This window comes from Scyliorhinus canicula, chromosome 1, assembly GCF_902713615.1.
Source record: "Scyliorhinus canicula chromosome 1, sScyCan1.1, whole genome shotgun sequence".
Classification (NCBI taxonomy): Eukaryota; Metazoa; Chordata; class Chondrichthyes; order Carcharhiniformes; family Scyliorhinidae; genus Scyliorhinus; species Scyliorhinus canicula.
In genome coordinates this window covers 187275249-187289761 of record NC_052146.1, presented here as the reverse complement: position 1 = coordinate 187289761, position 14513 = coordinate 187275249, and the positions used below count along the sequence as shown (strand labels likewise).

Here is a 14513-nt window from a genome sequence, read left to right as displayed (position 1 = left end):
GTTTTTTAAAATTGTTTTACGGGATGTGGTCGTCACTGGCTAGGCCTGCATTTATTGCCAATCCCTAAATGCCCATGAGACGGTGGTGGTAAGTTGCCTTCTTGAACTGTTGCAGTTCATATGGTGTAGGTACAGCCATAGTGCTAGGGAGGGAGTTCCAAGATTTTAACCCAGCGACAGTGTAATATATTTCCAAGTTAGGATGGTGAGTGGTTTGTAGAGAAACTTCTAGGTGGTGGCATTCCCATGTGTCTACTGACCTTGTTCTTTGAAATGGTAGCTGTCCTCAGTTTGGAAGGTGCTGCCTAACAAGCCTTGATGAGTTCCTGTAGTGTATCTTGTAGATGGTACATACTGATGCCACTGTTTGTCAGTGGTGGAGGGAACGAATGCTTGTGGAAGGGGTGCCAAACAAGTGGGCTGCTTTGTCCTGTATGGTGTCAAGCTTCTTGAATGCTGTTGGAGCTGCACTCATCCAGACAAGTGGAGAGTATCTCATCATACTCCTGACTAGTGCCTTGTAGATGGTGGACAGGCTTTGGGGAGTCAGGAGGAGAGTTACTCGCCACAGGATTCCTAGCCTCTGACCTGCTCTTATAGCCACAGTATTTATATTACATAGTCCAGTTCCGTTTCTGGTCACTAATAAAACATTGGCCTTGATTTTTAAAGGTGTCATGGGGATTCAGAGGACCATTTAAAATGGCAGGCGGAACCAGGGTCCGAAATTTCTCCCCCCGACAGATCCTATTTTTGTCGGGGGTGGGTGTGGGAACATGACCCATGCGTGGAAATCCCTACTTAGCAGGGCTTTTTGAACTCATTGCTGAGTTCTGAATGTGGGAATTATGGATCTTTAAAGAAGTCATAAATGCCCCTGAAGGGTGAATGCAGTCTGTAGAAGTGTCAAGCTTTCAAGTTGTTCAAATCCCTAGCTCTTTAAGAATTAAAATCACTGTCTACCTGCATTTGTGAGTGTTAAAAAAATCTGTTCAAGTTATTTCAATAGCTGTTTAGTGCCTTAACCCTAATCGCTATCATTAAAGAATTATTAATGCTTGGCAGCATTCTTCAACCTATCACCATCACAGTGGGGGAGGTGAGCTTGATTTCACAGCTTTATTGACAGTTCAAATAGGTTATTAAAGGATGGGGTATCTTTGAAGTAAATTTATTAATACAAATCGCATTGTTTTGAGAAAGGATTAAGTATTTGGAGGATTTAAATGCATTGAATGGGCTTTTATGAATAGAAGCTTTTCATATTCTGAACTCTGTAATATGTGTTTAGAACTTAATTTATTTCATCTCAGCATGGCTCCTGAGATTTGCCCATGAAGAATACGGTGGAAGGTGACATGGAATGTGCAAGGGCAAAGGTTAGTGGGTGTGACTTGGCACTAAGTTGACATAGGGACTATAAACGGTCATGGGGGCCTAGTATTAGCATCAAGGATATTGACCTCACCTTGTATATTTTTTATGAGCTATATACTCACTGCTATCTCAAAAACGGAATCTATGCCTGACTGTCCTGTGATCAAAATGATACTGGCAATTTTGCAGAAACCTGCACCTCATTATCCCTGAAGAGGCACTAATGACTCCACCCCACAACCTCCACTCTGCCGGAGGCTGCACAGACCAAATTCAACAGGAGCTATGCAAAGACCATCTGAATTTCATAACCTAGGCTGGCCAACCAGAGTCTACTTGTCTGCTGAGACAAAGGACCTTGTAAGCTTCCTTTCAATTCCTAATGGTTGAGATATTTAACAATCTCAGACACCAGCATGAAGAATACACATCTCTTATCAAAGACAATGTGGAGATGTGGGAGTCATGTGAGTAATATTGCCTTGCTGTACTACAAAGTCAGTCTGTCATTTTATCATCTAACTAGTAGCATCACAGAAAAGGAGCTCTTCACAGGTTGAACACCTGGCATCATGTACACTGTTTCAGCTGGAAGTTCTGTACCATTACCTACAAGTCAAATTTGTCTCTGCATGCCTCCTCATCGTGTGAACTCAACTCCATCGGAAAAGTGAATTATACTGCATTAGTTTTCAACGTGCTGTACTCCGTAAAGGAATATATCAGTCGGCCTTGATTCTGGACTCTAGTAGCACTTCAACATTTTATACCCGATCATCAGCAACCTAGGATGCATCCAATCTGGATCTGGTGACTTATATGCTATAAATACTGCCAGTCGTCTTAATTCCTCCTCTTTATCTGCTTTTATCTCATCCAATATCCCAGCATCCACCTCTTTTACCATAGCTTTGGCAAATGTTCTCTCCCTCAGTAAACACTGATGCAAAGTACTCATTTAATACTACAACCCATGCCTCTGCCTCCATCAATAGATCCCCATTTTGATCTATTATTCAGCCCACTATTCCTCTGATGGCACTTTTAATATTTATGTACCTATATTTTAATATCAATATACCAATAGGATAACTCCGCCTTCTCAACCTCGCCCCTCACCTGAGGTGTGGTGACCCTCAGGTTAAATCACCACCAGTCAGCTCTCTCAAAAGGCGAAAGCAGCCTATGGTCCTCAGCGATACACATAAAGCAGACTTTTGAACTATTTTTATGTTATAGAACATAGAACGATACAGCGTAGTACAGGCCCTTCGGCCCTCGATGTTGCACCAACATGGAAAAAACTAAAGGCCATCTAACCTACACTATATAATATCATCCATATGCTTATCCAATAAACTTTTAAATGCCCTCAATGTTGGCAAGTTCACTACTTTTGCAGGTAGGGCATTCCACGGCATCACCACTCTTTGCGTAAAAAACCCACCTCCGACCTCTGTCCTATATCTATTACCCCTCAATTTAAGGCTATGTCCCCTCGTGCTAGCCACCTCCATCCGCGGGAGAAGGCTCTCGCTGTCCACCCTATCTAACCCTCTGATCATTTTGTATGCCTCTATTAGGTCACCTCTTAACCTTCTTCTCTCTAACGAAAACAACCTCGCGTCCATCAGCCTTTCCTCATAAGATTTTCACTCCATACCAGGCAACATCCTGGTAAATCTCCTCTGCACCCGTTCCAAAGCTTCCACGTCCTTCCTATAATGAGGCGACCAGAACTGTACGCAATACTCCAAATGCGGCCGTACTAGAGTTTTGTACAACTGCAACATGACCTCATGGCTCCGGAACTCAATCCCTCTACCAATAAAGGCCATCACACCATAGGCCTTCTTCACAACCCTATCAACCTGGGTGGCAACTTTCAGGGATCTATGTACATGGACACCGAGATCCCTCTGCTCATCCACACTACCAAGAATTTTACCATTAGCCAAATATTCCTCATTCCTGTTATTCTTTCCAAAGTGAATCACCTCACACTTCTCCACATTAAACTCCATTTGCCACCTCTCAGCCCAGCTCTGCAGCTTATCTATGTCCCTCTGTAACCTGCAACATCCTTCCGCACTGTCTACAACTCCACCGACTTTAGTGTCATCTGCAAATTTACTCACCCATCCTTCTGCGCCCTCCTCTAGGTCATTTATAAAAATGACAAACAGCAACGGCCCCAGAACAGATCCTTGTGGTACGCCACTCGTAACTGAACTCCATTCTGAACATTTCCCATCAACCACCACTCTCGGTCTTCTTTCAACTAGCCAATTTCTGATCCACATCTCTAAATCACCCTCAATCCCCAGCCTCCGTATTTTCTGCAATAGCCAACCGTGGGGAACCTTATCAAACGCTTTACTGAAATCCATATACACCACATCAACTGCTCTACCCTCGTCCACCTGTTCAGTCACCTTCTCAAAGAACTCGATAAGGTTTGTGAGGCATGACCTACCCTTCACAAAACCATGCTGACTATCCCTAATCATATTATTCCTATCTAGATGATTATAAATCGTATCTTTTATAATCCTCTCCAAGACTTTACCCACCACAGACGTTAGGCTCACCGGCCTATAGTTACCGGAGTTATCTCTACTCCCCTTCTTGAACAAAGGGACCACATTTGCTATCCTCCAGTCCTCTGGCACTATTCCTGTAGCCAATGATGACCTAAAAATCAAAGCCAAAGGCTCAGCAATCTCTTCCCTGGCTTCCCAGAGAATCCTAGGATAAATCCCATCAGGCCCCGGGGACTTATCTATTTTCACCTTGTCCAGAATTGCCAACACTTCTTCCCTACGCACCTCAATGCCATCTATTCTAATAGCCTGGGTGTCAGCATTCTCCTCCACAATATTATCTTTTTCCTGAGTGAATACTGACGAAAAGTATTCATTTAGTATCTCGCTTATCTCCTCAGCCTCCACACACAACTTCCCACCACTGTCCTTGACTGGCCCTACTCTTACCCTAGTCATTCTTTTATTCCTGACATACCTATAGAAAGCTTTTGGGTTTTCCTTGACCTACATGCCAAAGACTTCTCATGTCCCCTCCTTGCTCGTCTAGCTCTCTCTTTAGATCCTTCCTCGCTTCCCTGTAACTATCAAGCGCCCCAACTGAAACTTCACGCCTCATCTTCACATAGGCCTCCTTTTTCCTCTTAACAAGAGATTCCACTTCTTTGGTAAACCACGGTTCCCTCGCTCTACCCTTTCCTCCCTGTCTGACTGGTACGTACTGATCAAGAACACGCAATAGCTGTTCCTTGAACAAGCTCCACATATCCAGTGTGCCCAACCCTTGCAGCCTACACATCCTAAGTCATGTCTAATGGCATCATAATTGCCCTTCCCCCAGCTATAACTCTTGCCCTGCGGGGTATACTTATCCCTTTCCATCACTAATGTAAAGGTCACCGAATTGTGGTCACTGTCTCCAAAGTGTTCACCTACCTCCAGATCTAACACCTGGCCTGGTTCATTACCCAAAACCAAATCCAAAGTGGCCTCACCTCTTGTTGGCCTGTCAACATATTGTGTCAGAAAACCCTCCTGCACACATTGTACAAAGAACGACCCATCCAATGTACTCGAACTATATCTTTTCCAGTCAATATTAGGAAAGTTAAAGTCTCCCAGAACAACTACCCTGTTACTTTCGCTCTTTTCCAGAATCATCTTCGCCATCCTTTCCTCTACATCTCTAGAACTATTAGGTGGCCTATAGAAAACTCCCAGCAGTGTGACCTCTCCTTTCCTGTTTCTAACCTCAGCCCATACTACCTCGGAAGAAGAGTCCCCATCTTGCATCCTTTCTACCACCGTAATACTGTCCTTGACTAGCAGCGCCACACCTCCTCCTCTTTTGCCCCCTTCTCTGACCTTACTAAAACACCTAAACCCCGGAACCTGCAACAACCATTCCTGTCCCTGCTCTATCCATGTCTCTGAAATGGCACAGTAAGAAGTCTTACAACACCAGGTTAAAGTCCAACAGGTTTGTTTCAAACACGAGCTTTCGGAGCACGGCTCCTTCTTCAGGTGAAATCAGATTTCACCTGAAGAAGGAGCCGTGCTCCGAAAGCTCGTGTTTGAAACAAACCTGTTGGACTTTAACCTGGTGTTGTAAGACTTCTTACTGTGCTCACCCCAGTCCAACGCCGGCATCTCCACATCATGGCTGAAATGGCCACAACATCGAAGTCCCAGGTACCAACCCATGCTGCCAGTTCTCCTACCTTATTTCGTATACTCCTGGCATTGAAATAGACACACTTCAAACGACCAAACTGAACACTGGCGCCCTCCTGCGAAGTCAAATCTGTGCTCCTGACCTCTCTACTCTCAATCTCCCGTACCCCAAAACTACAATCCAGGTTCCCATGCCCCTGCTGAATTAGTTTAAACCCCCCCAAAGAGTACTAACAAATCTCCCCCCCAGGATATTGGTGCCCCTTAGGTTCAGATGTAGACCATCCTGTCTATAGAGGTCCCTGCCAACGTTATCTGCCAACGTATTCTCATTTTCTTTCTTTGCCCCTCACATTTCTTTCTTGGCTTGTCCGCTGTCTACACCTTATATTCCACCTGATTCTCCCTTGTAGAATCAGGCTCAACTATCATGTCTGGTTTTCATAATCTTTGGCAAACACTTACCCGTCAAGCTCCAGAGAGGGGCTGACAACTGCGGAACATATTTCTGGCAAAGGACAGCAGTAAAGAACAAAAAGAAAATCGACATACATTTTTAGCATTAAATAATTAATTAACTACCTAGAAGAGGGACCAAAGCCCATAGCACACGACAACATCAGAGTTGAAAAGAATAGACAACCGAGAAGTAAATCAAGGAACAGTGAAAGATACCACCAAGCTTGTCTTTTAAAAGGCCAGTAGAAGAAAGAGAGAACTAAGGGAGATAGAAGTTCCGCAGTTCCAAAGTCCTGGGAATGAAAGAACTAAAGTTAGATAAGGTTACTCATTTTTTTACTATCAAAAGCATCACAGTGATATGTGTTTACTGGGCTTTGTGAATACCATATTTTGCAGGAAATCTACAGAATCTCCCACCCTAGATTACAAGGATAATTGTAAAGTATTCTGTCACCTTAACCCTCTCAGTTGTAATTTCTGAATCAGAAAACATGCTTTATACTTCAGTTCAGCAGCACTGAACCAGACACCATGCTAACATATGGGGCCTCACGGTAGCATGGTGGTTAGCATCAATGCTTCACAGCTCCAGGGTCCCAGGTTCGATTCCCGGCTGGGTCACTGTCTGTGTGGAGTCTGCACGTCCTCCCCGTGTGTGCGTGGGTTTCCTCCGGGTGCTCCGGTTTCCTCCCACAGTCCAAAGATGTGCGGGTTAGGTGGATTGGCCATGCTAAATTGCCCATAGTGTAAGGTTAATGGGGGGATTGTTGGGTTACGGGTATACGGGTTACGTGGGTGTAAGTAGGGTGATCATTGCTCGGCACAACATCGAGGGCCGAAGGGCCTGTTCTGTGCTGTACTGTTCTATGTTCTATGTTCTATATGTAATCTAGGTTGAATGTGCAGTGCAAGGACTATCAAATAACCCTGATATCCACATTCGAATGGTCCTTTAGCCTGACTCAGATGGGTGCTTTAGATACCTGGGACACCGGACCCTTTTCTGCATTGGCAGTGTTGTCTTGAGAACATTACTGTCCCTCCAAGTCAAAATCAACTCCTTTCTTGGTTTGAGGGCTGGATTCTTCCGCCCCGCTCGTCGTAATATCGCCACGTGGGACGCGGACCACGTAAAGGTCCATTGACCTCGGGCTGGAATTTCCGATCGCCGGGCGGGCACAGCCGGAGAATCCCGCCCTGAGTGTTTGGTAACCACTATAACATGTCAGAACTGAAATCCTCTTCCAACAATAACGTGTATTTATATGGCACCTTTACTATGATAAAAATAGGATGATGGTGCTTCACAGGACATAATCAGACAAACATTGACACTAAGCTATGAAGGAGATTTTAGAATAGGTGACCAAAAGCTTGGTCAAAGACAGATTTTGAGTCTATGAAAGGAGAGGTGGAAGGCATAGTAATTTACAGGGAATTCTGGAGATTAGAGCTTGAACAACTGATTGGCAGCAATCAGTGATGAGTGAAAGAATTGCGCAAAGCCAGAGTTGGTGGTATGCTTAGATCTAATTTCAGTCCTGAATGCTCTTAGTGACAATATTCTTAGCATGCTACATTGAGTGTCTGAATATTCACAATATCCTGGCAGTGCTTACCTGTCTGCCACCAAGTATCCACAAGAGCACAACGGCCTTCTCCCACAACTCCCCAGAACCACTGCCAGGCCTCGTGGTTAATTGGTTCTCCTACTGCAAGAGAAATATGAGCAGCTAAACCATGCTGTGTAGAACAAAGGAGTGGATTCACAAAATTGCAGTTAGGTTAATCCCAGTGAAGGCTAATTTTAGAATCCACAAACTGAATGCAGACTGTGCAGTGGTTTATTTAATTAGTCCTGCTTATTTTCCCTATTCCACTCTTAAAATATTCACCCTTTGTTCTCCCTCTTCCCTGCGTAGCTGTCCGATTATACTGAATTAGGAGGAAAAGAAGGATGGCCCTTCACTAATTTGTTTAACCTACCAGGTTGCAGTGACTTGACAATGATCAATTTACACCTGGAACCTTTCCCTCCCTGCCCTGAATAGTTGGTCAAGAGTGGCCTCTGTTAAAGGGCAGAGTACAAATGTCAGTTGGGACGAGATTTAAACTTGAAACTCAGAATCAAAAGTTCAGTTTTCTAGAGCGATAGCGGCCAGTTTTTGTGAACCCATGTAAAGGAGAAGGAAATTGTACAGGTAAGCACTTAATGAGAGACCATTCCTGTAAGAAACAGGACATCTTAAAATATTTTTACAAATACTTGATAAACTTAGAAGAGTTCCAATAGCCTTCAGTGAGGCCAATTTCAGCCCAAGAAATTAAGATATTAGGAAAGAATCAAGTTCCCCAGCATTTGAGTTAGAATTGGTATTAATTGTTTAATATATTTCATTTAATGTTTAAATAGACTGCACCATATACATAAAGGGAAGACAGGTGGCACTGGGTTAGTTGATGGAGAAGTGATTACCACACAAAGTAAACATGGATTTGAGGAAGTCAAGATTTGCTTTCTAGTCTTATTAGCAGAGTTACACTTGGAGCCTGTCAAAGGCACTATCGGGGAACTTGCATGGGAATTCTACTCTAGCAGTTTGCCACAAACTAAATAGAGCTTGGTGTGGAAGGCCAAAATGCTGGAAATATTCAGCAGATTAGGCAGCGTCTATGTAGATAGAAATGGCTGGTCTATCATTCTCCACCCTATCTTGGTCTCCTATGTTGAATTGGAAGTGACAATGTTAGCATCTCTCCAACTGTTAATCTTTACCTGTGCCTAACGTTTTCAAGGATGATCGATCATACTTGGACACCCAGTCGTCTCCATATTTCATCAGCAGGCGAATGGCTGTTGGAGCCCCATAAAACTGATTGATACGTAATCGCTGCACAGTTTCCCAGTATCTACCTGATAAACAAAACACAGCGAGGATTAATAATTGCACACATTTCCCTCCCTGAATTGGGAACAAAGTGCATTTAAACTAATGAAAGTGATTACATGAAATTGTTTGGTGTCAAAATACTGGACAAATTAGACGTTCTACTTCAGTAATTAATTTGAGTTTAGTTGTATTGTTTCAAACCTACTTATGTCAGTCTTTCACATTGAGATCAAGAGTAACATACTTAAGTATGAGATTGGAGTATTTAACTAAATAAAACCAATTAGGTTAGGGGGATGAGTTGGCTACGGTAGATTGGATAATTAAAAAGTATGAAGGCAGATAAGCAACGGCAAACATTTATAGAAATATTTCATAATTTTCAATGAATATACATTCCATTAAGACATTAAAAAACTAAATGAAAAAAGTAATCCATCTGTTGTTAAATAAAGTTTTCTTCTTGGGCAGTCCCTCAGGGTTGAGGATGCCTTGCTTCCACTCCGGGAGGTGGGTTCTACAGTGATTGAATAGTCCAATCCTGCATCCACAGACTCTGTCACAGGTTTGGCAGGTGGTGTTGAATAAGGTGGGTGGGTGGGACACTCTGGATTCTGCACGCTTCTTCGTTGTTTACGCTTGGCCTCCGCGCGCTCCACCCTACGACACTCGATGTGATTAGCGTCCTCGCAGATGATCTCCAGTTTGTGCGTTCTAAGGCAAGTGGTTCCCATGTGTCGATGGGGATGTTGCGTTTATTTAGGGAGGCTTTCAAAGTGTCCTTGTAGCATTTCCTCTGCCCTCCTCGTGATCGCTTGCCATTTGGAGCTTGGAGTAGAGCAATTGCTTTGGGATTAAATAAATATTGCTAAGAAGAGTAGCAAGCTTGAGGATTGGGAGAGTTTTAGAAACAAGTAAAGGATAACCAAATTATTGATGAAGAGGGAGATAATAAAATGAGAATAAACCAGCAAGAATATTTTTTAAATGATTGGAAGAGCTTCTGCTAGTATGTTAAAAGGGAATAGTGAGAGTAGGGTCCCTCCGAGGCTGATACAGGAGAAATTATAATGGAAAATAAGGAAGTGGCAGAGATGTTAAACAAATATTTGGTATGTCTTCACAGTGGGGCACACAAAAAACACACCAGAAGTAGTCGGGAACCAAGAGCCCAATGAGAGTTAGTTACAAATATTAGTAAAGAATAAGTACTGGAGGAATTAATGGGACTAAAAGCCAACAAATCCACTGGACCTGATTGCATCCATCATAGGGTTCTAAAAGAGGTGGCTGCTGAGATAGTGAATATATTGGTTGTGACCTTCCAAAATTCCTTAGATTCTGGAACAGTTCCAATGGATCAGAAGAGAAAGGAAACAAACCGGAAATACAGGCCAGTTGACCTCACATCAGTTAATGGGTTATCACTGGAATCTGTTATTAAGGAAGAGGTAACGGCACTTAGAATATAATTTGGCAGAGTCAATGTGGTTTTATGAAAGGGTAATTATATTTAACAAATCTAATAGTTTTCTTAGGGCGCAACAAGCAGGATACATAATGGGGAACTAGTGGATGTAGTATACTTGGATTTTCAAAAATAATTTTCACTAAGGTGCCATATGAAAGGTTGTTACACAAGATAATGGCTCATGGACATCGAGGTAATATATGAATATGGATAGAGGATTTTCCTATTATTCACAGTCTGTGGGCATTACTGGGGAAGTCAGCATTTATTGCCCATCCCTAAATATCCTTGATAAAGTGGGGATGAACCAACATTTTGAATACAACTGAATGCATGCAAAGCCATTTCGCAAAACAGTTCAGGGTCAACCAAATTGCTGTGGATCTAAAGTCACATGCAGACCAGACTGTATGGCCAGCAACTTTCCTTCCCTAAAGGACATTAGTGAACCAGATGGGTTTGTATGACAATCCAGTAGTTTCATGGCCATCATCACTGGTACTAGTCTTTTATTCTACATTTATTTAATTTAATGAATTTAAATTTCCTCATTGCAGTGTTGAGATTTCACAGTGGTGGGGTGGGGTGGATTTTCCCAGGCAAGTGGAGAGATGAGTTTGCATGTGTGCAGGGAGCTAATTCCCCTGAAGTTTACATCAGGTCAGAATCCTGACATCATCCCATTCTCTTCCAGGTTTCTATGGGATAGGATTGAAAGAGAGTTGGAAAACTCCCTCAGATCCGTCAAGTAATTAAGATAATTTAGAAGCTAGTTGAGAACAGTTGAACAATTCTGGATTTCCCAACCAGGGCATCTGTTTCCCAAAGTGCCAAGCAGGTGAAGTGCTGTCCGGGCAGTTGGCAATCACCGCAAGCACTTATCACACTTTCTGAGAGAAGTGCATTGAGTAACAGCCTCTCACTGGATCATGGCTGGAGATCTTCAGCGCTTTCCCAGCTTGTCAGTTTCAACGAGTTGAAAACATTTACACAGAATTTACAGTGCAAGAGGAGGCCATTCGGCCCATCGAGTCTGCACCGGCTCCTGGAAAGAGCACGCTACCCAAGGTTAACACCTCCACCCTTTCCCCATAACACAGTAACCCCACACTAAGGGCAATTTTGGACACTAAGGGCAATTTATCATGCCAATCCACCTAATCTGCACATCTTTGGACTGTGGGAGGAAACCGGAGCACCCGGAGGAAACCCATGCACACACGGGGAGGATGTGCAGACTCCGCACAGACAGTGACCCAAGCCGGAATCGAACCTGGGACCCTGGAGCTGTGAAGCGATTGTGCTATCCACAATGCTACCATGCTGCCCACGGAGTTCTCCCTGCTATGCACTCACCTTGGTGACCTTGACTAGTTGCTGACATCTACAGTCCCCTGGAACATGAACACTGTAATGAATTCCAATTGGCTTTATTGGTTGGCCAATTGGAGTATGAGCTCCCTCAATGATAGCTCATTGAGGGGGCCCATATAATCACCTATGTAGGCTTTGTGAGCCAGTCTTAAGTTGACTGGACTGCTAGCAGCACTGTTTGTAGCTGCTACTGTAATATCGTTATTGTAAATAAATATTGGTGTGGTGACGGAACTCCTGCCTCCCGTGGTTTACTACAATGGCGACGAGGTAAACTACGAATTTTGCGGAGACCAGCTGCCGTACTCGGAGGGTAAGCCTTGCCATTTTAAAAATGCCGTTTTTTGGGAGGTTAGAGGCATTCAACCCGGCTACTGAGGACTGGTCCCAGTATGTGGAGAGAATGTGTTACTTCTTCCGGGCAAATGATATACTGACGGACGAAAGGAGACGGCTTATCCTGCTGTCGGTGTGCGGACCCTCCGCTTTCGCCATTATACGTAGTCTGACTTATCCCGATGCGCCGGACACAAAAACTTTCCAAGAAGTAACGGAATTGGTGAAAGAGCACTACGACCCAAAACCACCCCTCATTTTGCGTAGGTACAGATTCTACACAGCGAAGCGGGAAGACAGGGAGTCAGTCACAAATTTCTTGACCCGCCTGAGAAGGCTGGCGGAAAAATGTGAGTTCGGCCCGACGCTAAATGAAATGCTTCGGGACTGGTTAGTGTGTGGTATAAATGACCTCACAATACAGAAACGCCTGTTGGCGGAAACGGAGCTAGACTGCAGGCAGGCGTTACAGCTCACACTGTCCCTAGAAAAGGCAGCAAGTGGGGCGCAGGAACTACAGAGCACACCAAAGGAGGTAGATACCTGTGAGAGGGACTACCACAACGGGTCCTGCTAACAGATAGCCGCTCTCAGGAAAAACCTGAGGAATAGAGGGGAAAAGGAAAACCCCAGAACTGCCCCCAAGTCTGCCAGGACTAATTGGAGACAGAGGGAAGTACCGGCTGAGGCTCCCCCAACAGAGAAGGACCGTTTCTGGCACCAGACAGAGTGGGGTAATAACGACAGAAACCCTAGAAGGAGGTGGAAAAAGAGGAATAGCAGGTGGGGACGCAGGGAAGTACACAACCTAGACGCCCCATCCTCCTCCGAAGGGGAACAATTATATAATATTACAACGAAGAAAGCAGAACCCATTAGGATTACCCCACGGGTGAACGGACGGCCGACAATAATGGAAATAGACACGGGTGTGAGCGTATCAGTAATGGGAGTGGCAGCATTTAGAAAAATCAAAGATGGACTCCAGCCACTAACCCTAACAAAAACATTGACGAAACTTAAAACCTACACGGGGGAACCCCTGGAAGTTCTAGGCACGACTCATGTACCTGTGGAATATGAGAAACAATTGCTCAGATTACCGTTGACGATAGTAGAGGGCTCCGGAACAAGCTTAATTGGACGGAACTGGCTGAAAGACCTAGAATTAGATTGGATGAAAATTTTCCAGAGTGGAAGCAGGCAGTTGAATGGAGTACTCCAAAAATACTCGGAGGTCTTCCAGGAAGGTTTGGGGGAAATCATAGGCGCCAAAGCAACTTTGCACGTAGACCCAGAAGCCCTTCCGAAATTTTGTACGGCCAGGCCAGTACCTTTTGCATTAAGAAAGAAAGTAGATGATGAAGTAGAAAGGTTACGGCGCGACGGCATTATCAGACCAGTACAATTCTCGGAATGGGCAGGGCCGGTGATACCAATTTTGAAGCCAGATGGCTCGATACGTCTCTGTGGAGATTTCAAACAGACAGTAAACAAATACGCACTGCTGGACAAATACCCAATCCCGAAAATAGACTACCTATATGCCAAATTGGCAGGTGGGCTTTTGTTCACAAAACTAGACATGAGCCACGCCTACCTGCAGTTAAAACTGGACAAGGGCTCCCAGAAGTTCTCTACGATCAACACCCTGAAGGGCCTTTTTCGTTATACTAGGCTACCTTTTGGAGTGTCATCAACCTGCGCTATATTCCAAGGAAGATGGAAAATATTCTGCAGGGACTACCGCAGGTGGCGATTTATTTGGACGATGTCTTAATCACGGGTAGGACAAACAGGGAACACTTAAGGAACCTGGAGGAAGTGCCCAGGCGTTTCGCAAAGGCAGGCGTACGGCTAAAAAGGGAAAAGTGTTTTTCTGGCCCCACAAGTGACGTATCTGGGATATAAAGTAGATGAGTCAGGCTTACATCCATTAGAAGACAGAGTAAGGGCAATAAAAGAAGCCCCAGCTCCCACCACGGTCCAGGAGTTACGATCATTTCTAGGGTTGGTAACCTATTATGGAAAATTTATTGAAAATAAGACGTCCATCCTAGAACCCCTCCACCAGCTACTAAAAAAGGGGCAAGAATGGAAATGGTCCACCCACCAAAACTGAGCATTTAGGGACATTAAGGAACAGCTGTCATCCGAATATGTCCTAGAGCATTATGACCCAAGGAAGGAGTTGGTGGTCACTTGTGATGCATCCTCATACGGGGTAGGAGCCGTCTTAGCCCATAGAGGAAGGAATGGGGAAGAACGGCCAATAGCCTATGCTTCGAGGACCTTGGCGATGGCTGAGAGGAAGTACGCCCAAATCGAGAAGGAAGGAATGGCGGTGATATTCGCAGTAACAAAATTTCACCAGTATCTGTACGG

General features: G+C 44.3%; 1 protein-coding gene across 1 annotated transcript in view; it reads right to left on the bottom strand.

The window, feature by feature from the left end:
* Positions 1 to 14513, bottom strand: part of acss1 (acyl-CoA synthetase short chain family member 1) — a 104682-nt gene that overhangs the window by 40763 nt on the left and 49406 nt on the right. Inside the window, exons 7-8 of the mRNA XM_038804870.1 lie at positions 8833 to 8970; positions 7676 to 7768 (exon numbers count right to left, since the gene is read on the bottom strand). Coding sequence (XP_038660798.1) covers positions 7676 to 7768; positions 8833 to 8970 — 231 coding nt within the window. The remainder of the gene's footprint in view (positions 1 to 7675; positions 7769 to 8832; positions 8971 to 14513) is intronic.